Source organism: Prinia subflava, chromosome 5, assembly GCF_021018805.1.
Source record: "Prinia subflava isolate CZ2003 ecotype Zambia chromosome 5, Cam_Psub_1.2, whole genome shotgun sequence".
Lineage (NCBI taxonomy): Eukaryota > Metazoa > Chordata > Aves > Passeriformes > Cisticolidae > Prinia > Prinia subflava.
This window is the reverse complement of record NC_086251.1, coordinates 5365259-5386366: the sequence shown is the minus strand read 5'-3', so window position 1 is coordinate 5386366 and position 21108 is coordinate 5365259. Positions and strand designations below refer to the sequence as shown.

The following is a 21108-nucleotide window of genomic DNA, read 5'->3' as shown; positions in this document are numbered from 1 at the left end:
CGCGAACCGAAAGAGGAAGAGGCGCCCGCCCCGCCCCGACAGGCTCCAGCATCGGCGAGCGGGGCTGGGGTCGGGGTGAGGAGGCTGGGGGTGCTGAGCCCAGGGGTGCAGCTCTGGGGAGTGCAAAGCTGGGTAGGGGGCGCGGGATTTAGGGGTGCAGGATCTGAAGGTGTAGGGGTGCAGAAGGCAGGGGGGCAAACCGTGAGTGCAGGATCTGGGGGTGCAGAGCACAGAGGTTTATGGTTTGGGGGTGCTGGGTACACGGTGCTGGATGTAGGGGTGTGAGGGCTGGGGGTGCTGGGAATGAGGGCCCAGGGTTTGTGTGTGCAGGACACACAAACATGGGTGCAAGACTTGCGGTGCCAACAGGGTCCCCCCCACCCTGACACCATCCAGGGCCCCCCAAAAGCACCAATGGAGAAGGACATCGATGGCTGCCAGAATGGGGCCAAGACAGTGCCAAACGCCGGGCTGGGCACCGAGGGGACAGAGACACAGGTGAGCCCAGAGGAACACCCATGGCAGGGAACCAGGCCCCTGGTGGTCACACCCAAGGGCTGACAGCTGGAATCACCCACAGCTGGACGATTTTGTGGGTGCTCACCCTGACTACAATGAGGAGGAGGAGGAGCAGAAGTACTTCCGCCGCAAGCGCCTCGGTGTCATCAAGAACGTGGTGGCCGCCAGCCTGGCTGGCACCCTCACTTACAGCGTCTACCTGGGTATGGGATCTCCCAGGGACCCCCAATACAACTTGGGGTGTCCAGGGCACGGGGTGACCACCCCTGGACCCCCATAGGCCTGCTGCAGATGCAGCTGATCCTGCACTATGACGAGACCTACCGAGAGGTGAAGTACAGCAACATCCGGCTGGAGGACATCGACCACAAGGTGCTGATGGGCATCAACGTCACACCCGTGGCGGCGCTGCTCTACACACCCATCCTCATCAGGTAAGGTCCCACCACGCTCCTGGCCGGCACGGCTCGCTGGCACAGCCACCCACGCTTCCGCTCCTTTTCCCCGGCAGGTTCTTCGGCACCAAGTGGGCCATGTTCCTGGCGGTCGGCATCTACGCCCTCTTCGTCTCCAGCAACTACTGGGAGCGCTACTACACGCTGGTGCCCTCCGCGGTGGCCATCGGCATGGTCATCGTGCCCCTCTGGGCCTCCATGGGCACCTACATCACGCGGTAGGCATCGGGGCGGGTGGCTGGGGGGGGCAGGGGGTGCCGGCTGACCCGCCGCTCCACGCAGGATGGCCCAGAAGTACTACGAGTACGTTAACTACAAGGAGGAGCAGGAGAAGGAGAGGCAGCGGGCACCGCGGGACGCCTGCAATGCCTACATCATCGTCTTCCAGACCATCTTTTACTCCTGCTTCCACGTGAGCCCCGGTGGGGTGGCTGGGGTGGGCGGGGGGCCATGCCAGCAGCGCTGAGCGTGCACCCCTCTACATCCTGCAGTTGAGCTTCGTCTGTGCTCAGATGCCCATGGTCTTCTTCCTCAACAACTACCTCTACCAACTCAACCACACGCTCTTCGCAGTGAAGCACTGCGGTGAGGCTGCGGGTGGGGCGCGGGGCGGCACCGGGAGCCCCTCAGCCAGGATTGACCGTGGCCTGTGCCCCGCTGGCAGGGACCCTGAGCCATGGCACGCTGCCTGGCTTCAACAAGACGGTGCTGCAGAGCCTTCCCCGCAGCGTCAACCTCATCATTGTGGAGAGCGCGCTGATGGCTGCCGCCTTCCTCGCCATGCTGGTGGTGAGCGCTGGCGTGAGAGGGGACGGAGGTGGATGGGCTGGACGATGGCAGGACCTCACCTGCAGGTGCTCCGCAGGTGCTGGTGCTGTGTGGCGCGGCGTACCGGCCCATGGAGGAGATCGACATGCGCAGCATCGGCTGGGGCAACATTTTCCAGCTGCCCTTCAAGCACATGCGGGACTATCGCCTGCGGCATCTCTTCCCACTGTTCATCTACAGCGGCTTCGAGGTGCTCTTTGTCTGCACTGGATTTTCCCTGGTATGATCCGTGGTGGGGTGGGAGGTGATGGAGCAGGGACAGCAACGCTGAGCGTGTGCTCGCTGCAGAACTACGGCGTGTGCGCCCTGGGGCTGGAGAGGTTGGCGTATCTCCTCATGGCCTATGGCTTCTCCGGCTCGGCGTGCTCCAGCCTGGCCCTGTGCATGCTGCGCGTGCGCCGGCACATCCCGCTGCTGGCTGGAGCCTTCATCCACGCCGTGATCCTGGTGACGCTGTTCTGCTGGGCGCCGGAGCCCCGGCACCTGGCGCAGGCGCCACTGCTCTACAGCATTGCCGCGCTCTGGGGCACGGGCAGCGCCCTCAACAAGACCGGGATCAGCAGTGAGTAGCGGGAAGATCCTGAAACAGCTTAGGTATCCCCAAAATGCCTTGGTGGTCCCCAAAATAGCCTGGGTTGTCTCGCATCCTGTCCTCATGCCCCCCGGCACTGCAAGTTTGCAGTGTCACTCCTCAGATCCACGGGACAGACCCACTGTGATTGTCCCTCACGCCAAGGGGTCATGGCACAGGAAGCAGACACTGATTCCAGTCTCTGCCACAGTCCTCTTGGGGATGTTGTACAAGAAAAAGGAGCGCCAAGACTTCATCTTCACCATCTACCACTGGTGGCAGGCCCTGGCCATCTTCACCGTCTACCTGTGGTCGGGGCTGCCCATGAAGGTAAGTCCCAGATATGCCCCAGCCCACCTGGAGACATTCCAGGCTTTTTGGGGACACACCCCCACGCCAATCCCGAAATCCCCTGTGCCTCAGGCCAAGCTGTCCATCATGGTGCTGACGCTGGTGGTGGCGGTGGGGACGTACCTGTGGATGGAGCAGAAGGTGGCGCGGAACATGGAAGTCCGGCTGCCCCGCATCCCACGCCCACGCCATAAAACACGTGGGTACCGCTACCTGGAGGACAACTCGGATGAGACTGGCTCCGACGGTGACGGGGACAAGCAGGACAATGACAGGCAGCCAGCTGAGGCCACCAGGGAGGACGAGCTGCCAAAAGAGGATGGGGAGCAGCTGGGATAGGGACAGCCTGGCCTGGGCCCATCCTGCTCTTCACAGCAGGATGGGCCCACAGCTCCCCCTGGGTGGGCCCAAAATTCTGCAAATCCCCTCAGGTCAGGCTTGCAGCCCCCCAAGCTAAGCGTAAAGCCCCTAGACAGCCCAGAGCCCCCCAGGTTGGCAGACAGACCCCCACACTAGCCCATGGATCCTTCAGGTCAGGTCCGCAGCCTCCTGTAGACTGACCTACAAAGACCCCCAAATTGTGGTACGACCCCCAGGCAGGCCCATAGCCCCCCAAATTATAATGCAGTTGCTCAGGTCAAACCTGCAGACCGCCAGGCCAGCCCCAGAGCCCCCCCCCCACAAATCCACAGCCCCTCAGACAAGGCTCATAACCCCCAGGCAGATCCCAGCTCCCCCCAAATTTGGTCAAAGCCCCCCCAGGTGAGGCCCACAGATCCCTGAACAGATGCACAGACCCTCTAGCAAGACTTGCAGCCCCCTACAATGTCCTGCAGACTGCAGGCAGACCCCCAGCCCTCCCATATTAGCCCCCAGACCCACAGGGCTACCCTGGAGCCCCCAGGCAGATCGACACCCTCCCAAACTGGCCCACAGCGCTTCAGACCCTGCAGCCCCCCCTAGGTTGTCCCGGAGCCCCGCTAGCTCAGCCTGCAGCCCCCCAGGCCAGCCCCGCAGACTTCCCGGCTCCTCCCATCCCCATTTTCCTTCAATAAACCCCTTCCCTCCATCTCCTTGGACCTCACCTCCTCCATCCACCGGCCACGCACCCTCAGCGTCCCCTTCTCGAAGCGGAGACTACAGCTCCCGGCGTGCTACGCGCTGCCCGCGCGATGAACGCCGGGAGTTGTAGTCCCAGCCACGTGGACGTTACCTCCATCTCCCCACTCAAACCACAACTCCCGCAACCGTTCGCGTCTCTCGGCGCCATCATTGCCCCCCCCGACTTCCGCGCATGCGCGGTGCCGGCTGTTGTTGTGGCGGCGCGGCCCGTGGCTTCACCCGGGCGGGAGCGATGAGCGACAACGATGACATCGAGGTGGAGAGCGACGTGAGTTGGGCCCCCAACCCAGGGACAATCCCTGGGATAACCCCCCGTGGCTCTTCCCCACCTTTGGAGCGCTGGAAATGGGGTAATGTTTGGTTTGTGTGTGTTCTTCCTTCATATGGCGGCGCCCCCCCCCACCATCTTCTTCCTCTTCCTCCTCGCCCGGGTCGGGGCTCCTCAGGAGGAGCAGCCGAGGTTTCAGTCCGCGGTAGGTCGCTGGGGGCCGCCCCGCAGCGCCCCCGGGATCGGGAGCACGTGGGCGGGGGTGTGAGGGGGGCGGGATTTGGGGAGGGGGTGACACGGAAGGGGACTGGGGGAAGGGGGATCCTGGGGGGGATGGGGGTGTCCTGCGTCCTGTGGGGATCGGCGTGTTGGGGGGACAGCAGTGGGGCTGGGGGTGTTGAGGGGGCCATTAGTGGGGTTGGGGGTCTTTTTGAGAGGGACACACCTTTGGGGCTGGGGTCTTCTGAGGGGGCTGTGACATGGAGAGGGATCTATGGGCATGGGGGCCTTGGGGGAAAAATCTGGGCTTGGGGGTGTCCTGTGGGGATGGGATTCTTGGAAGGGGGGACACCAGTAGAGCTGGGGGTCTTTTGCCGGGGAGGCTTGGGCTTGGGGAGCGGACTCCTGGGGTTTGGAGATCTTATTTGGGTTGTGGGCTGTGACATGGACTGGGATCCATGGAGTCATGTCTTCTGAGGGGGCGGCTGGGTTTGGGGGTGTCCTGTGGAGCTGGGGGTCTTAAGGGGGGGACACTAGTGGAGCTGGGGGTCCTGTGGAAGAGGATCTGGGGCTCTTTAGGGGAGGGGGAGTGGGAGGCTTTCTGGGGTACAGCGGGGCTGTTGAGTGGGGGGGCGTTATGCGTGGGGCAGAGTCATTTGGGGGGGTGGGGCTGTTTGGGGGGCACAAGGGGAGTACAAGGGGTTGACAGAGGACATGGGTGGGGGTCTTGTGCCTGGTTGCCTGGGGGGCAGGGGAAGAGGTGACCGTGGTCCAAGGGGAAAGTGCTGTGCCCCCACCCCGGGGCCCGGAGCTGCCCCGGCAGCAGGAAGCTGGGGAAACCGAAAGCACCACCGGGAGCCGCCTCCTTCCCACGCCCTCACGGCCCAGCCGGAGGCGTCACGGCCACGGAGCCGCCCTGCAGGCTCAGCCGAGCTCCCACAGCGGTTCCCAGAGGGAGTTTTTGGGGGTGCAGGCGGTGGCCTTCTCCCGGTGGCACCCCTGTCCCCTCACTGCCAGGCCGACAAACGGGCTCATCACAACGCGCTGGAGCGCAAGCGCAGGGACCACATCAAGGATAGCTTCCACAGCCTGCGGGATTCCGTGCCCTCGCTCCAAGGAGAGAAGGTGAGTTTATGGAGTGTGCTGGGAGCACGGAAAGCACCCACCCATGGTCCAGGCTTCTCAATCTGGGACATTCCCGATGCTATCTTGTGCCACAGGAGTCCCCAGTGAGGACCAGAGCCAGGGTGGGATGAGGCAGGTAAAATTCCAGTTTTCCCTCCTGGACTAGGTCTTTATCTTGCCTCTGGCTTTTCCCACTATTGCAACAGGCATCCCGGGCCCAAATCCTGGACAAAGCCACAGAGTACATCCAGTACATGCGCCGGAAAAACCACACACACCAGCAGGACATCGACGACCTCAAGCGGCAGAATGCGCTGCTGGAGCAGCAAGGTGGTAGCTGAGATCTGGCTGGAGATGGTGTCTGGCAGGGTCTCGGAGCCAGGATCTGGTGTCCAGTGTGGTTTGAGATCCAAGATCCAATGGGAGCTGGGGTCTGGCAGGAGATAGGATCCATCAGAATTCCAGGATGTGGTGGGAGCTGAGATGCAGTGGGAGTTGGGATCTGGTGAGAGCTGAGGTCTGGCAGGGTCCAGAATTCGGTGGGAATAGGGGTTTAGTGGGATCTGGGGTCCGGAAGGGTTTGTGACCCAGGATCTGGTGGGAGCTGGGCTGCAGGCAGGGCCGGGCCCGGGGCTGACACGGTGCCGTCCCTCGCAGTGCGCGCGCTGGAGAAGGCCCGAGCCAGTGCCCAGCTCCAGGCCAGCTATCCCGCGGACAACAGCCTCTACACCAACCCCAAGGGCAGCGCCATCTCCGCCTTCGACGGCGGCTCCGATTCCAGCTCCGACTCGGAGCCCGACGAGCCGCAGAACAGGAAGAAGCTGCGCATGGAGGCCAGCTAGGCCCCCCCGCCGCCCCCTGGCCCGCGGCAGGACTTGCTCCCTCCGCTCCTAGAAGCTCTCGGACTGCAGCTTCCCAGCCCTCCCCGGCCTCTTCCCTGCTCCCACCGCGCCGGCCCCGGGGGGAGCCGGCCAGGCCGAGCAGAAAGACTTGGGGGGGGTCAGGGAGACTCCCCCGCCAACTCCCCTCCGCTAGCGACCCCCCTCCCCTTCCCTCCTGGTTTTATAGGAGCATTTCTATTTATACCCGGGGACCAGTGCAGTCCAGAATGGGGAGGAGCCGGGCAGCCCCCCCCAAACAAGGAGCAAGCACTGGGGGGGGATCTCCCTATTTATTTTCTCCGTGTGCAACTCCACCTGCCTGAGTCGGCAGAGCACAGAGCCAGGCTTGGGGGCTCCTTCCCCACTTCTCCTCCTCCTTCCCTCCCTCGACCCTTCCCAACCTCCGTGGCATTTTCCAAACTCCAGTGACCCGTCCCTGCCCCGTAGGTGCCCCTTCTCCCCCCATTTTGATGCCATTCCATGGATCTAAGGTATGTTGTACATACTGCCCAGAGTTGTCTTGCAAGTTAAGGCTTCCCTTTACTATAAGACTATAAATAATAAACAAAAAAAGCCAAAATTCCACTTATTTTATCCTCCCCCGTGGTTACCGCGTGTTCTTGGAATGGGGGAAATCCGGTGCCACTGGATCCAGACGTGGCAACACCTCCTGCCCCACATCCCCGGGGCCACCAGCACACGGCGGGTGTCACTTCTGGTTTATTGATGCCAAAAAGCTCTGCCAGAGCCCGTGTCCCGCCTTGGCTCCGGCCAGGACGGCAGCGGGACCCCGGGCCTGGAGCAGGCTGGATTTTGGTATTGCTAGCACCCTGAGCACCTCGCTGTGCCTGGCCGTGCTGCTCGCTGCCGGGGCTCGGCACCCCGAGCCAGCAGCAGGGCCCCCCTACTTGGCAGCGGATGCTGGATCCAGGCTGGGCACGGGATACTGCAGGAAGTGCATCACCGCCCTCGCCACCTTCTCCGGGGCAATGTTATAGACAGGGTGTGTGGCCTGCTGTGGGAGAGAGAGGGATGGAGGGTGTTAATCACGGAGTCCTGGAATGGGTTGGCTGGGAAGGCACCTTAAGGGTCATCTACTCCAACCCACTGTGCACAGGGAATCTCTTCCATCTCAGGTTGGTCCAAGCCAAATCCAACCTGGCCTTAGGCACTTCCAGAGATGGGGCAGCCACAGCTCCTCTGGGCAGGCTGTGCTGAGGCCTCAGCACCCTCAAAGGAAAGGATTTCTTCCCCACATCCCATCTAAAATTCCCCTTTTCCAGTTTGGAGCCATTCCCCCTTGTCCTGTCACTCCAAGCCCTTGTCTAAAGCCCGACTCCAGCCCCCTTGTAGCTCTTTAGACCCTTGAAGCAGCTCTAAGCTCTCCCTGAAGCCTTCTCTCCTCCAGGCTGAACTCCCAACTCTTTCCACGGCCATTGGATCTGCCTTTCTCAGAGCTGCAGAGCGCTGGAAGCTCATCCCTGCCCACCCCAGCAACGTGTAGCACTTACCAGGCAATTCTCAGGAACACCCAAGACCACCTCATTGTGCAGGTCTCCACTTCCGAAGTGCTGTGCAATGGCCAGCCCGCTCAGGCAGTAGCAGGTGTGGTAGAAATCCCGGGATCTGTATGCAAGGAGATACCTGGGATGCTGAGGGGGCACCTGGGCATCCCTGATGCCAGGCAGCCCTGTGTTCCTCCCGGCACTCACTTTCCTGGCTTATCCAGCAGCCCGCCGGCTGGGCACTGGCAGCACAGGAGAATGTATTCCTGCAGGGCCAGCTGGTCAAACATCCAGTGTGCCATGCTCAGCGCTGGATCACCTGGAAGGGAAACCCAGAGGAGAAACCCCAGAGAAGGTGTCAAATCCCTCAAGATGCCGCTCTGGGGATGGACAAAGCCTGTGGCAACTCACCCCTGGCATGGAGTGCCCGATGGAGCAGGGGCAGAAGCCCAGCTTGCCAGAAGGAGTAGCACCCATCCACCAGCTTGTTGCAGCGGCCCTGGAACCCGCCCTCGAAGCGCATCTGCCGCCCGGTCACCCAGTGCTGCGGGGTGACAGGAACCAGCGTGGGACCCAAGATCCCTGGCAGGATGAGATCCCCAGTATCCCGGAGAGGGGCCACTCACCAGCAGGCTCCGGAGGTTCAGCAGATGCTCCTGCTTGAGGATGACCAGCGCGGCCACGCCGCAGAAAGTGTAGCCGCCGTGCGCCTCCATGCCAGGCACGCCGCCCATCCCACCCTCCCAGTTCTGGCACCTGTGGGAGCGGGGTCAGGGCAGCAGGAACGCCGGGAATGTCATCCCGTGTCCCCCACCTGTCCCCAGATCTCACCTGGCGATCCACTCGGCCGTCCCAGCGAAGAGTGAGGGTGTCAGGATGTTGGTCAGCGAGGCCACTGAGGCGGCGCAGTAGGCGCTCCTGCGGGGAAAGGGTGCCCAGAGATTCAGGAGATGGATGCTCAGGGATGTGGCACTGGCACCCCAAAGTGGCACCAGCTCCCTAAAATTACACCGGCTCCCCAAAATGGCACAAGGTCCCTGACCCAGCACTGGCTCCCTGCAATGGCACCCTGCTGTGGCAGTAGCTTGTGTCACTGGTCCCCTACCATAGCAGCAGCACCCCAAAACAGCACTGGCTTCCCAAAACTACACCTCTGCATGGCACTGGCTCCCCACCACACTACCAACTCCCCAAAAAAGCACTGGTACTCTAGTGTGGGACCAGCCACTCCCCAAAACACCACCAGCTCCCCAAAACACAACTGCAACCCCAAAACTGCACCCTGCCGTGGCACTGGCTCCTCAGAATGTCACCAGCCCCCACCACTTGCTCCCCAAAACAGCACTGACTCCCCAGAACTGTACCCCAAATCAGCAGTGGCTCCCCACCATAGCACCAGCTCCCCAAAACAATACTGGCTCCCACAAACATCACCAGCTCCCGGCACTGAATCCCCAGAATGGAACCAGCTCCCCACCACAGCATCTGCTTCCAGCACTGGCTTCCCAACACGCCCAGGCCCTCCAAAACAGCCCCACCACGCAGCCCTCACCCACCTGACATCCACCTCTCCACCCACGTGCATGAGGAAGGAGCCATCGGGCTGCTTCAGCGAGTGCAGGTATTCCAAGAGCTTCTTCCTGCGGGAGCCAGCGGTTGTGAGAGGGGGGACGTGCACCCCCCCCTCCCACCCAGCCTCCCCCAGCCCCCCGGACCTGTCGATGACGCCGAAGGCCTCCTCGGTGCCGATGATACAGAGCGCGTTGACTGCGGCGTAGGTGGGGGCAAGGTGGGGGTGCTGGCCGGGACCCCCCCCAAATCCACCCTGGGGGCTCTGGCACCGCCTCAGGAACTGGCAGACACTGTGGGAAGGTGGGGAAGGGGCTCGGCGTCACCTGTGTCACCCCACTGGGGTGAAGTGTCCCCTCCCAGTCTCGTGAAGCCCCCCCAAGGTCGAAGCCGGGGGTGTCACCCTCCCATCTCCGTCGTCACGAGGAAGCCGCCGGAAGAATGGGCGGCATTGATGGTGGCAGGGAGACAAAGCGCTCCTTTGCTCTGGGGACAGCAGGAGGTGGCACCTCCGGAGTCACGCGGGTGGCCAGCGGCAGCAGTGGCCACGGTGGGGTCCCCCCGGCTCTCCCCACTTACTCAGAGGCCACCGACTCGGGAATGGGCTCATCCAGCAGCTCCAGGCTGTGCAGGATCCAGTAGCAGAGCCAGGGGCGGCTGGCATCCAGACACTGCAGGGACAGAGGGGACAGTCAGGGAACGGCACTGGACAGAGCAGGAGCAGGCAGGAGGGAGGAGACAGCCAGGAGAAGCCCCAGAGCATCGCTGGGGTGAGCGTGGGCACACAGGGAATGCTGTGTCCACTGTGGGGCTGGCAAAGCCCCTGCAACAAACAACCCTGGTGACAGCCCCAGGGTGAGGGGCTCGCCTCAGGTGGCACATCTGGCACTCCCGGTACCTCATAGGCTTCAGTGAGCTGCCGGAGGCCTCTCTTCAGGTAATGGAAGTGCTTCTCCCGCTGCAGGACGTACCTGGAATACAGAGGGGATGAGATAAGCAGGCAGGGTGGCCTTAAAAAGCAGAGGGACAGTGGCAGGAGGGGCAGAATCCCACTGCAGCACCCACTGGGATCAATGGCTTTTTTGGGATGGGAGCTTTTTATGGTTATTGGGAGTTCTGATACTCACTGTGAGGAGTGATGGTTTGTCTTGTAGGCGTCATAGACCTCCTGCACGATGTCCTCCACCTTGGACTTGTCAGGAAAAATGGGAATAAAGACTATGGTGAGCTCTGGAAAGTGGCTCTGCAAATCCCAAGCATGATCCCCACTGAGCCCCACAGCTACTACCCTGTCCCAAGGGTTTATCCAATTCACAGCCCCATCTTACCCAGTAAAACCAAAGCAGGAATTCCCAGGAGTCTTGTGCCCCAAATTATGCCAGAATCCAGCACCATCCTGTGCTGCTCTACAAATCCAGTCTGAGTTTGGTTCATGGCAAGATTATAATGGAAAACACCCTCCTCCTGCTCATGCTGGCATAACCGTGGACTTGGATGCTCTAAGCTACAGTAATCCCCAAGGAAATACCCCGGGATCAGCCTCAGGGGACCTGCATTCGTGGCACTGTGTCCTGCCAGGGCAGAATTGAGCAAGAACCCCCCGGATTGGGAAACCCGGAGTCACTTTTTACCCCATCCCAGCAGCCAAGGCAGCTGCCAGGGGCTGGGTCAGGACAGAGGGATGGAGGGGAGAGTTTGGCCGCCCAAGTACCCATCACCCTCCCTTGACTGGTTTTGGGGGACGTGTCCCTCGGAAGCTGCCGTGGCTGGCGGGCGGCAGCACCGCCGGGCTCCCCAAAACACTGGCCACTGCTGGGCTGTTGTGACAGGGGGTGTGGGGACAGCGGTTGCGTGAGGATACTGGGATAGGGACCACCCAGCCCCGTGGCACCCCTGAGCCCCGTCCTAGAGCAGCCCAGAGCCCAGCCCCACGGCAGCGCGGCACCCCAAACCTCACTGCCACGGCACCCCAAAGCCCAGCCCCACGGCAGCCTGGCACCCCCCGGTACCTGCTCGGCGGAGGTGCAGGTCCGCAGCCCGTCGTCCCGCAGCCGCCGCCGCCCGGCGGAGCCGGGGGCCGCTCCCGCCATGCTGCGGCCGCGGGAGCAGCGGGCGACGGCGGCCGGGAGGGGACGCGCGGCCGCGCCCCTGGCCGCGCCCACCGCGCCCGGCCACGCCCCTTCCCGCCTGGCCACGCCCCTTTCTCCGTTGCCACGCCTAGGCCCGACGCGCGTGCGCGGAGGAGCCACCATTCCTCCCCCCGGGCCCGCTGCGTCACTGCGATGTGACGTCATTGATTGCATCATCATATCATTCACTGGTTGGGTTGAAAAGAACCTTAAAACTCATCTGGCTCCATCCCCTGCCACGGGCAGGGAGGCTTTCCACTAGACCAGGTTGCTCCAAGCCCAGCCTGGCCTTGCACACTTCCAGGGATGTGTTGCTTTTCTCTGGGAAATCAACTCCTCAGCACCCTCCCACTAAAGAATTTCTTCCCAATATCCATTCTACACGTCCCCTTTTCTACTTTGGAGACATTTCCTCTTGTCCTGTCGCTCCATGTCCTCATCCCAAGTCCCTTTCCATCTCTCTTGGAGCCGCTTTAGGCACTGGAAAAGGCTCTAACTCTCCCTGGAGCCTTCTCTTTTCCAGGCTGAGCAATCTCAGCTATCCCAGCCCATTCTTGGAGCATTTCTGTGGCCTCCTCTGGACTTGCTCCAGCAGCTCCCTGTCCATCACATGACAAGGACCCCAGGGCTGGACACAGTGCTCCATGTGGGGCTTCACCGGAGAGGGGCAGAGGAGGACAATCCCCCCTCACCTGTTGCCCATGCTGCCAGTGACACAGCCCAGGATGTGGGTGGCTTTCCAGGGATGCCAGCACACATTGCCAGGTCATATCCAGTCTCTCATCTCACCAAATACCTCTCATCTGGCTGTTCTCCATCCCATCAACCCCATCCTGCACTTATCTTGGGAGCTGACCTGATCCATGTGCCACCTGCCCTCAGCCTTGTTGACCCCCACGAGGTTCTCATGGGAACCACGTCCCTGCACAGGGCAACCTGGACAATCCACCCTTGTCCAGTTTGCACTGGGTGAGACCAGGTGTCACCAGTTCCTCTGGTGCAGCTCTGTGCCACCCCAGTGTCCCCTGCTGTACCCCTCTGTCCCCTTCCCGATGCCCCCAGAGCAAGCCCGGGTACATCCCTGGTGCTCCTAGAGCCCTCGGAGTCCCCCCCTGCTACATCCCCTGTCTCCCACCTCCCGTTTTCCAGAGCATCCCCAACATATCCCACTGTGCATTCCTGGTTCCGTCCCCCTGTTCTCCCCAGCTCTCCTCTCAGTCCATCCCCCGTGTCGCCGCCCAATTCCCCACAGCATCTCCCGGTGTACCCCCGGTGTATCCCCGGCGTCCCCTCCCTGGCCCCCCACAGCATCCCCCGGTCCATCTCCGGTGTCGCCCCCCTCGTTTCCCCTCCCGGTGCCCCCTCCCGCCGCCGCCCCCGCCCCGCCCCGCCCCGGTGCATCCCCCGGTGCCAGCCCGGCCCGGCGCGGCGGCGGCGGCGCAGCTCGCGGCCCCGGAGCGGCCCCGGTGTGGCGGCGGCGGCGGCGGCCCGGGCCCGCCATGGCCAAGCAGTACGACGTGCTGTTCCGGTTGCTGCTGCTCGGGGACTCGGGCGTGGGCAAGACCTGCCTGCTCTGCCGGTTCACCGACAACCAGTTCCACCCCGCCCACATCTCCACCATCGGTACCGGCACCGGCAGCGCACGGCGGCCGCGGCGGGATCGGGGAAACGGGGAGCCGGGAGCATCGGGGAAGCGGGAGCAGTGGGGAGGCGCAGCACCGGGGAAACGGGAGCATCGGGGAAACGGGCAACCGGGAAGACTGGGAGCCGCAGCACCGTGGAAACGGGAAATCGGAGAACCGGGAACACCGGGGAAACAGGGAGCCGCGGCACCGGGGAAACGTGAAACCGGGAGCATCAAGGAATCGGGAGCAATGGGGAGGCGCAGCACCGGGTAACCGGCAACACTGGGAGCCGCAGTACCGGGAAAAAGGGAAACCGGGGAACTGGGTAGCTGTTGGCACCGGGAAATCGTGAGTACTGGAAAGCCGCAGCACTGGGGAAACGGGAAAATGGGCAACCGGGGAGCGGGAAAACCGAGGGAACCGGGGAGCCGGGAGGACAAGGGAGATGCAGCCACTGGGAAACGGGAACCCAGGGAACGGGAAAACCGTTGGCATCGGCGAACCGGGACTGCCGAGCAGCTGGGAAGCCACAGGATCGGGGAAACGGGAAACCAGGGCACCCGGGAGTCGTGGGAACCAGGGAGTGGTGGGCACGGGAAAACCGGGGGCACCGGGAAAGGGTTAACCGTGGGCACGGGAGAGCGGCAGCACTAGGAACATGGGGGAAGAGGTAACCAGAGAGCGGGAAAACCGTGGGCACCGGGGAGAGGGAAAACTGTGGGCTCCGGGGAACCGGGAGCATCGGGAGTCGCAGCACCGGGGAACCGGGAAGCCGTGGGCAGCAGGACACGGTAAAACCATGGGCATCCGCAAGCCGGGATCACCGGGAAGCTGAAGCACAGGGAAACTGGGAAACCAGGGCTCCAGAGAGCCGCTGCTCCAGGGAACCGGGAGCATCAGAGAGCCAGGAAATTGTGGGCACGGGAGAACCGGGAGCATCAGGGAGCCAGGAAATTGTGGGCACGGGAGAACCGGGAGGACCAGGCACCTCCGGCACAGGGGAACCGGGAGCAGTGTGCTGCCGGGAACTGAAAGCATTGGGCAGCCACAGCACGGAGAAGCCGTAGCTGTAGGGAAGTGGGAGAATTGGACAGCTGCAGCACCAGGAAACTGGGAATACCAGGATCACCACCTGGCACCGGGGCCCTCTGCCAGGCCATGCACCGGGTGTGGGGAGCAGCACCAGGCCATGGTGGGGTGTGGGGTGGGCCAGAAGAGGTGAGGGGACCAGAGGACCCTCAGTGACAGCAGTCCCTGCAGAGGGAAACACCAGGACACCCCACAACCTCTCCTATTCCAATCCCAGGTGTAGACTTCAAGATGAAAACCATCGAGGTGGATGGGATCAAGGTGCGGATACAGATCTGGTGAGTGGCAGAACTGGATCCTGGGGGGAGGAAATTGTGGGGGGTCCACGTCCCACTCCCCCCACCCAAGGTAGGGGCTGAGCCCTGCCAAACTCATGCCACGGGTGGTGGCACTGACCCACTGTCCCTGGGCAGGGACACAGCTGGCCAGGAGCGGTACCAGACCATCACCAAGCAGTACTACCGGCGGGCACAGGTATGGGGTCTCCCTGTCCTGGTGCACAGGAGAGGGGAAACTGAGGCACGGTTTTGGGGTGTCAGCGGCCCCCCCCCACCCCCTGCAGGGCATTTTCCTGGTGTATGACATCAGCAGCGAGCGCTCCTACCAGCACATCGTGAAGTGGGCCAGCGACGTGGATGAGGTGGGCATTCATGAGGGGAGGCCTGAAGGTTCCCCAGCCGTGTGTGTGTGGGGGGGGTCCTTACACTGTTCCCCCTCCAGTATGCACCTGATGGCGTCCAGAAAATCCTTATCGGGAACAAGGCGGACGAGGAGCACAAGAGGCAAGTGCCCAAAGAGCAAGGGCTGCAGGTGAGCGGGGGCTGCTGTGTGCCCCCCCCCAAGGGGGCAGGACCTCTCCTGCACCCCCAGCATGGCCAGTCTCTCCCTGAGCTCCCTCTGCACTCGGGACCTCAACAGCCCTCCTGCAGCCCTACCTCTGCCTGGGACCCCCAAGCATCCTCAGCCCCTCACAGCATGACCAGGGACTCCCCAGTCCTGGTCTGTAGTCTGTACTCAGGCACCCCAAATCGAGTTCCCCCAGTATCTGGGAACCCTCTTCCCCTCCACTCCTGCAGTGGTTGTGCACCCCCAAGGCTCTGTCTTCTGTACCTGCAAAATGTTCAGAGACCCTTAACCTCTCCCTGCACATCCAGCATGGTCTCCTGCACCCCTGATGCACAGTGACCCCCTCGGTGTCTCCCTTGGGACCTCTTGACCCCCAAAGCACCCGGTGCACCTCCCTGCAATCACAGCATGGACATACTCTCCACAAGCCCCCTGCTGCATTCCACATTGACCCAAATAGATTTCCTGCAGCCCTACCCATATCCAGGGACCCCCAAACATTCCTACCTGTATCCAGTGACCCCCCCCATGCTGCTCCAGTCTGAACCCAGGGACCACTCACCCCCCCACTGCAGCTCCAGAGCATCCAGGAAACCCCTTTATGGCTCAGTGCTACCCCAGGGTGTCCAACAACCCCCAACCCCTCTCCGCACCTCCATCGTGCTCCTCTGCACCCCCATAGCACCCAGTGCCCCCCAGTATCCCTCACAGTGACCTCTGGACCCCAAAGCACCCAGCACCCCTCACAGGACCCCCAGCACCCAACACCCAACCCCAGGGCTGCCCCTATGCCAGCCTGCCCCCACAGCTCTCCTGTTTCTCCGTGCCCGGCTATGCACGTTCCAGAGAGGGGGCCAGGGGTATTGAATCCCCTTCCCCCCAAATCATGCTACCCCCCCTCCCTGCCAAACCCCTGCTGCCGCAGCTGGCCAGGGAATACGGGATGGATTTCTACGAGACCAGTGCCTGCAGCAACCTCAACATCAAGGAGGTATGAGGGGCCTGGGCAGGGCTTCTGAGGGCTCTGGGGTTGGCCTGGGGGGCCTGGAGGGGTTGGGGGGTACTGGAGGGGGCTCCCAAGTTCACCCCACCCCTCTCCCACAGTCCTTCACGCGGCTGACGGAGCTGGTACTGCAGGCGCACCGCAAGGAGCTGGACGAGCTGCGGGGGCTGCCCCGCACCCCTACCCTGGCCCGGCTGGAGGAGGATGAGCAGCAGCCCCTGGGGAGCGAGGACACCCCCAAAACCTGCTGGTGTTGAAGGCTGGGACCCCCCAACCCCTGCCCCCAGGCTGTGTCGGGGGTCATGGTAGGGGCAGGATTGGGGCAGGTCCCATGGAGTGGGGGGCAACACGGGATGCCCCCAGGGACAGGAGGGATGGGAAGGTGGCAAGGGAGGCTCCCCATCCTGGCACCTGTGCCCCTCTGGGTTTGCGGGTAGGGTGGGGGCTGACCAGGCGCTGTGTGCCCACCCTGTGCCGCCCCGTGCCCTTGGGACCCCCGGTTTTACACAGTGGTTTGCAGAATAAAGGTGATGCTGGAGGGGCTGGTGGTCCGTGTGCTCCAGGGGGGCCGTGGGCACGATGCCATGGTGGCAGGCACAGCCCGAGCATGGACACCCGAGCGGTGATCAATAATTGAGAGTGAGCTGGGGCTGTCGGCATGGTGTTCCCTTTCCAGGCTGGGCACAGGGACAAGGGGCATAGTGCCCCTGGGGTCCCATGGCCACCAGCCATGGCCACCACCATGGCCTGCCAGGCTGCCAGCTCAGCCCCAGCTGTGGGAACAGGGCTGGAAAGCTTGGTGGTGGCACTGGGATGAGCCAGCAGCAGGATGGTGGAAGGCTGGGATGGGTGGTTACTGGGATGGTGGTGGGCACTAAGTGGAACCTACTGGGATTTAGGTGAACACCAGGATTCTGCCAGGCACTGGGATGAGCAATAGGACAATAGTGGGCACCACAGCAGATAGACCCAAGGATGGAGCTGGTACTGGGACCAGTGGGCCCTGACACTGGTGTGCACAGGGATGGACAGCACAGGAGGCCCCAGAGGCATGCAAGGAGTACCGGGGCACTTATCCCCTGCTCCTCTGCCCCACAGAGCCCCAGCTCCCACATTCCCGTTATTCCCTGACTCCCGTTATTCCCCAACTCTCACCGTCATTCCCAACCCTCGGGAACACGCTGTGCCAGGCTGGGAGCATCCCACACTCCGCAGGCACTAGGACGAGCAGCCGCACCGCGCCGTGCCATGAATTATTGAGGCAGGTAGAGCATCACCTTGGCCCCGTGCCACCTTCCTCCTTCCACGGGTGGGACGGGCGGCTCCAGTTTCTCCTGAGCCGCGGCGGGGCCTGGAGACCTTTGGACCATGACGTGAGCACCGGGAAGCCCTTAAGAGGCGGCACAGGGCGCAGGGCACAAACAGCCGCGCACCTGCAGCCATGACCGTCCCCATCGCCAAGTCCTTCTATGACCTGAGCGCCACCTCCTTGCAGGGGGAAAAGGTGGATTTTGGTGTTTTCCGGGGCCGCGTGGTCCTGATCGAGAACGTGGCTTCGCTCTGAGGCACCACGGTGCGGGATTACACCCAGCTCAACCAGCTCCAAGCCCGCTACCCCCGGCGGCTGGTCGTGCTGGGCTTTCCCTGTAACCAGTTTGGATACCAGGTAAGTCCTAGGGGCTGTGAGGCAGGGGGTGAGGCGCTGGGCAACACGGGGCTCTGGAATTCTCCTTCCCCGCCACAGGAGAACGGCACCAACGAGGAAATCCTCAACACCCTGAAGTACGTGCGGCCCGGGGGTGGCTTCGAGCCCAACTTCACCCTATTCCAGAAGTGCCAGGTGAACGGGAGCGACACCCATCCCGTGTTCGCCTACCTCAAGGCTCACCTGCCCGCGCCGGCCGACGAGGCCATGCACCTGATGGGTGAGCCCCGCTTTGTCACCTGGAGCCCCGTGCGGCGCTCCGATATCTCCTGGAATTTTGAGAAGTTCCTGGTGGGGCCCGAGGGGGAGCCGTTCCGGCGCTACAGCCCCCGTGTGCCCACGGCCCAGCTGGAGCCCGACATCCAACGCCTCCTCAAGCTGGCCAAGTAATCCTAGCTCCAGCGTGATCCCGGCTCCGGTGCGATCCTGGCTCCGGTGTCACCCTGGGATGGCCCCAGCTCTCTGCAGAGTGACAGCCCCCTCTGAAACCTCCACGGGGAGGGGGCTTGATTGGGCAGAGGGTTGGAGCCACCGGGGTGGCGTGGGCTGGTGGCAATAAATGAGCCGGAGGGAGCGTGCCTGGATCCACGTGGTTTTTGGGAGCATAAATGGACCCATGAGGCTTTTGGGAACACAGCCATACCCATGTGGTATCTGGTGGCTGTTGCGGGGGGGACCAGGAAGGAGGATGCAGCCCTGAGGTGCCAGATGCAGGAAATGGAGGCTCGGGGATAGGTGGGTGCCAGGCCGGCTGCACCCAGTTCCCCGTGGGTGTTGCTGGGGCCATGTGCCAAGAGCAACGCTTAACTCACCCCAGGGCAGTGATTTCCCACACCCAGCTCCTTCCTGCCTCACGAGCAGGGAATTCCCAGCAGGGCAGAGCCAGGTTACAAACCCCAGGGCAGGAGGAAGTGACCCCAAACCAATTCCTTGGGAAGGCAAAATGATCCAAGGCCTTTCTCTGCAGGGTTTAGGAGAGCACTGGGAGAGTGCAGTGGGCTCTCCAGTGCTGGGAAGGGCCAAGGAGGAATTCCACAGGCACCTGGGATGGAAAAAGTCCCCCACATCAGCCCCCAGCACCCTTCACCAACTCCAGGGAGTGAAGCCCACCCCTGAAATACTCCTGCCTGTTCCAGCGAGCTGTCACACATCACATTTATTACCCCACATACGCTCCTGAAGTGGGATGGGGTGGGAATCCCTTTGGATCCTGTTTTGGGGACCCCTTTATGTCTTCGGCACAAAGGGGGGCTCGGGCCGTGGCACTGCATCCCACCTTTGCAGTCAGGGTTGGAGCCAAAAGGCTCCAGAAACATGGGAGCATCCAGTGTTGGGTGTTCACTGCATCCAGGCTGAAAGCCTGGAGGAGCAAATCATGTCAGGGACAGTGCTGTCCCCAGAAATTGCAGTGCCAGGGATCTCCCAGAGCTCCTGGAAGCTCATCCCGGGATACACGTGGGGATCAGAACAGCGGGGTCATCTGGCGAGGGTCATCGGGCAGGATGCTGATGGAATCCTCAGCACGGCCGCAGAGCAGGCACAGCATGGTGTATTCCTGGGGGAAGGAGAAGGGGAGGGGCTGGAAAAAGGGAGGCTGCCACAGTCCGGCTCCCCCACAGGGAAACTCGAGCCAGATCCGGTACCCGATCCCCGATTGCAATCAGAGCCAGGGGATCTTGTTTCCAGCCCCACCGGCTCCCCTGTGCCCTTTTTCCAGCCGTTTGCTGCATAGGAGATGTGCCAGGAATGAGAAATGGGGGTCACAGCCCCCTGCCATCACCCACATTCCCACGCCAGGTGAGCTGGGCTTCCCCCCTAGGGCATGAACTAGTGCTGGGGGGACTCCAGGTAGCCCTGAACACAGGGATGCGGCTCTGAATCCTTCAAGGATCTGTTCCAGGAAAGGTGGGAATCAGTTTGTGGAAGGAAGGGTCTGGAATTCCAGAGGGAGGTTTGGGAAGGGCTTCTGGGGGACAAGAGACAAACCTGGTAGTCGTCCACCACGCTGAAGGTGTACTCATGGCGTGCGATCAGGTGGTGGCAGTTCTTGCACAGGTCTGTGGGGCAGGGGACAGTGGGGTGAGAGGACATGGACACTGTCCCTGGGGTATCCCCCCACTCTCAATCTCTTGGGACAAGCCCCAATCCTCTGTGCCTGCCCTCACCCCCAGGGCATAGACATCCCAGTCCCCAAAGCATCAAGCCTCCCAAATTCCCCCCACAGCAACTCACCCCCCTTAATGTCCATCGGTGGCTCCCTGATTCTCTATCTAAAACTTGAGACCCCCTCCCTGGGCATCCACCATTCCCACCCTCGGGGACCCCCAATTTTCCCACTCAAACTAATCTTACCATAAGCCTCTCCCTCCTTTGACCTCTGAGCCCTCCCCATCACACCCCAGGAGTCCCTCCCAGCCCTCAAGACCCCCCAGAATCCAAGTGCTACCCCCAGGCCTCAACCTTCAAGGCCTCCACCTGTGCCCCACAGCCTTCAAGACCCCCAGATCCCAGAGGATTCCTCCAGCCCTCTCTAACCCTCAAGATCGCCCAAGCTCCACACTTCAAAGTCCCCCAGAGCCTTCACCATCCCTCAAGACCCTCAACACCAAAGGTCTCCCCCAACACTCAACACCTCCGGACCCCCGACTCCTCCCAGCCCTCAAGATCGCCAATCTTCAGCGACCTAAGAACGGCTCAAGGATCCCCCAAATGTCGCCCTCAGGAGCCTCAGACCCCAAAGATCCCCTCAGGCCCCCCAACCCTCAAGAACCCCAAGCCCCAGGCCCCAGAGGCTCTTCACTCCCTCAAGCCCCCCAGGCCCCCACCCCCCTGGTGCCCCCCACCGCACGGTCATAGGTGACGATCTCCTCCCCGCCGTGCAGCCCCGCGGCCCGGTTGCCGACCAGCACGAAGTCCCGGCGGCCGCACTGCGCGCATCCCACGAAGTTCAGGAGGAAAGATCCGCCCTCCAGGCAGGTGGTGCCCTAGGGCGGGAGCAGAGGCTGGGACGGGGACCGGGACCGGGACCGGGACCGGGACCGGGACCGGGACCGGGACCGGGACCGGGACCGATCCCCAGTCCGGGGCCGGGCCGAAGCCCCCGCGCCCGCCCTCACCCGCTCCGGGTACTCGGTGCCCACACAGCCGCCGCACATCCCGCACCGCCCTCCCTCGCAAATGTCGCGAGACCTGCGCCGAGGGGCGGGGCTTAGCGACGGGGCGGGGTCCGGAGAGCTGTGTGGGCGTGGCCTGGAGCGCAGGGGGCGCGGCTTGAGGGAATGGGCGGGGCCTAAGGGGC

General features: G+C 62.8%; 6 protein-coding genes across 11 annotated transcripts; 4 read left to right on the top strand and 2 right to left on the bottom strand.

The window, feature by feature from the left end:
• The first annotated feature begins 3 nt into the window (after positions 1-3).
• Positions 4-3455, top strand: UNC93B1 (unc-93 homolog B1, TLR signaling regulator). 2 transcript variants are annotated; one of them, XM_063397720.1, is made up of 12 exons: positions 4-75; positions 397-498; positions 581-722; positions 800-953; positions 1031-1192; positions 1257-1386; positions 1466-1559; positions 1639-1763; positions 1840-2022; positions 2091-2364; positions 2585-2703; positions 2797-3455. In XM_063397720.1, the coding sequence occupies exons 2-12, from the start codon at positions 415-417 to the stop codon at positions 3061-3063; spliced, it is 1734 nt and encodes a 577-aa protein (XP_063253790.1). In that variant the 5' UTR covers positions 4-75; positions 397-414; the 3' UTR covers positions 3064-3455. The 2 variants fall into 2 exon arrangements, with proteins under 2 accessions (XP_063253790.1, XP_063253789.1); XM_063397719.1 differs by having other exon boundaries at positions 7-75; positions 370-498.
• A 306-nt stretch (positions 3456-3761) lies between these two features.
• MAX (MYC associated factor X) lies at positions 3762-6938 on the top strand. Its single transcript, XM_063397729.1, is given in 6 exon segments — positions 3762-3996; positions 3999-4114; positions 4293-4319; positions 5351-5458; positions 5665-5788; positions 6116-6938. Coding segments are annotated over 6 exon segments (660 nt in total). The 5' UTR covers positions 3762-3896; the 3' UTR covers positions 6301-6938.
• Positions 6939-7043: 105 nt separating this feature from the next.
• Positions 7044-11722, bottom strand: FNTB (farnesyltransferase, CAAX box, beta). The gene is made up of 12 exons (XM_063397722.1): positions 11423-11722; positions 10541-10605; positions 10312-10384; positions 9993-10084; positions 9560-9706; positions 9401-9484; positions 8676-8762; positions 8471-8600; positions 8256-8388; positions 8052-8163; positions 7851-7965; positions 7044-7354 (listed from the first exon to the last, which is right to left on the bottom strand). The coding sequence occupies exons 1-12, from the start codon at positions 11720-11722 to the stop codon at positions 7244-7246; spliced, it is 1449 nt and encodes a 482-aa protein (XP_063253792.1). The 3' UTR covers positions 7044-7243.
• Positions 11723-12933: 1211 nt separating this feature from the next.
• RAB15 (RAB15, member RAS oncogene family) lies at positions 12934-16646 on the top strand. 4 transcript variants are annotated; one of them, XM_063397732.1, is made up of 7 exons: positions 12934-13165; positions 14474-14534; positions 14670-14730; positions 14819-14896; positions 14977-15066; positions 16028-16093; positions 16207-16646. In XM_063397732.1, exons 1-7 carry the CDS (start codon positions 13042-13044, stop codon positions 16360-16362), a joined length of 636 nt encoding a protein of 211 aa, XP_063253802.1. In that variant the 5' UTR covers positions 12934-13041; the 3' UTR covers positions 16363-16646. The 4 variants fall into 4 exon arrangements, with proteins under 4 accessions (XP_063253802.1, XP_063253804.1, XP_063253803.1 ...); XM_063397734.1 differs by lacking the exon at positions 12934-13165 and adding an exon at positions 13191-13436; XM_063397733.1 differs by lacking the exon at positions 12934-13165 and adding an exon at positions 13191-13515.
• On the top strand, positions 16294-18404 carry GPX2 (glutathione peroxidase 2). Of its 2 annotated transcripts, XM_063397736.1 has the most exons (3): positions 16294-16410; positions 17601-17771; positions 17850-18404. In XM_063397736.1, exons 1-3 carry the CDS (start codon positions 16408-16410, stop codon positions 18198-18200), a joined length of 525 nt encoding a protein of 174 aa, XP_063253806.1. In that variant the 5' UTR covers positions 16294-16407; the 3' UTR covers positions 18201-18404. The 2 variants fall into 2 exon arrangements, with proteins under 2 accessions (XP_063253806.1, XP_063253805.1); XM_063397735.1 differs by lacking the exon at positions 16294-16410 and having other exon boundaries at positions 17509-17771.
• Positions 18405-18951: 547 nt separating this feature from the next.
• CHURC1 (churchill domain containing 1) lies at positions 18952-21045 on the bottom strand. The gene is made up of 4 exons (XM_063397742.1): positions 20927-21045; positions 20659-20794; positions 19797-19867; positions 18952-19365 (listed from the first exon to the last, which is right to left on the bottom strand). The coding sequence occupies exons 1-4, from the start codon at positions 20963-20965 to the stop codon at positions 19273-19275; spliced, it is 339 nt and encodes a 112-aa protein (XP_063253812.1). The 5' UTR covers positions 20966-21045; the 3' UTR covers positions 18952-19272.
• Between the last annotated feature and the right edge of the window lie 63 nt (positions 21046-21108).

What these genes read in the sequence shown, in the direction of transcription:
- UNC93B1 (XM_063397720.1), top strand. Translation starts at nt 415, where the DNA reads ATGGAGAAGGACATCGATGGCTGCCAGAATGGGGCCAAGACAGTGCCA. An exon ending in CCGAGGGGACAGAGACACAG is followed by an intron (nt 499 to 580) that starts GTGAGCCCAGAG and finishes AATCACCCACAG; the next exon opens with CTGGACGATTTTGTGGGTGC. An exon ending in GGTCGGGGCTGCCCATGAAG is followed by an intron (nt 2,704 to 2,796) that starts GTAAGTCCCAGA and finishes CCTGTGCCTCAG; the next exon opens with GCCAAGCTGTCCATCATGGT.
- FNTB (XM_063397722.1), bottom strand. Translation starts at nt 11,722, where the DNA reads ATGATGATGCAATCAATGACGTCACATCGCAGTGACGCAGCGGGCCCG. An exon ending in ACGGCCGAGTGGATCGCCAG is followed by an intron (nt 8,601 to 8,675) that starts GTGAGATCTGGG and finishes CCGCTCCCACAG; the next exon opens with GTGCCAGAACTGGGAGGGTG. An exon ending in TGAACCTCCGGAGCCTGCTG is followed by an intron (nt 8,389 to 8,470) that starts GTGAGTGGCCCC and finishes GTCACCCCGCAG; the next exon opens with CACTGGGTGACCGGGCGGCA.
- RAB15 (XM_063397731.1), top strand. Translation starts at nt 13,826, where the DNA reads ATGGGGGAAGAGGTAACCAGAGAGCGGGAAAACCGTGGGCACCGGGGA. An exon ending in GCCGTGGGCAGCAGGACACG is followed by an intron (nt 13,959 to 14,473) that starts GTAAAACCATGG and finishes TTCCAATCCCAG; the next exon opens with GTGTAGACTTCAAGATGAAA. An exon ending in AGTACTACCGGCGGGCACAG is followed by an intron (nt 14,731 to 14,818) that starts GTATGGGGTCTC and finishes CACCCCCTGCAG; the next exon opens with GGCATTTTCCTGGTGTATGA.
- CHURC1 (XM_063397742.1), bottom strand. Translation starts at nt 20,965, where the DNA reads ATGTGCGGCGGCTGTGTGGGCACCGAGTACCCGGAGCGG. An exon ending in GCACCGAGTACCCGGAGCGG is followed by an intron (nt 20,795 to 20,926) that starts GTGAGGGCGGGC and finishes CTCCCGCCCTAG; the next exon opens with GGCACCACCTGCCTGGAGGG. An exon ending in GGAGATCGTCACCTATGACC is followed by an intron (nt 19,868 to 20,658) that starts GTGCGGTGGGGG and finishes CCTGCCCCACAG; the next exon opens with ACCTGTGCAAGAACTGCCAC.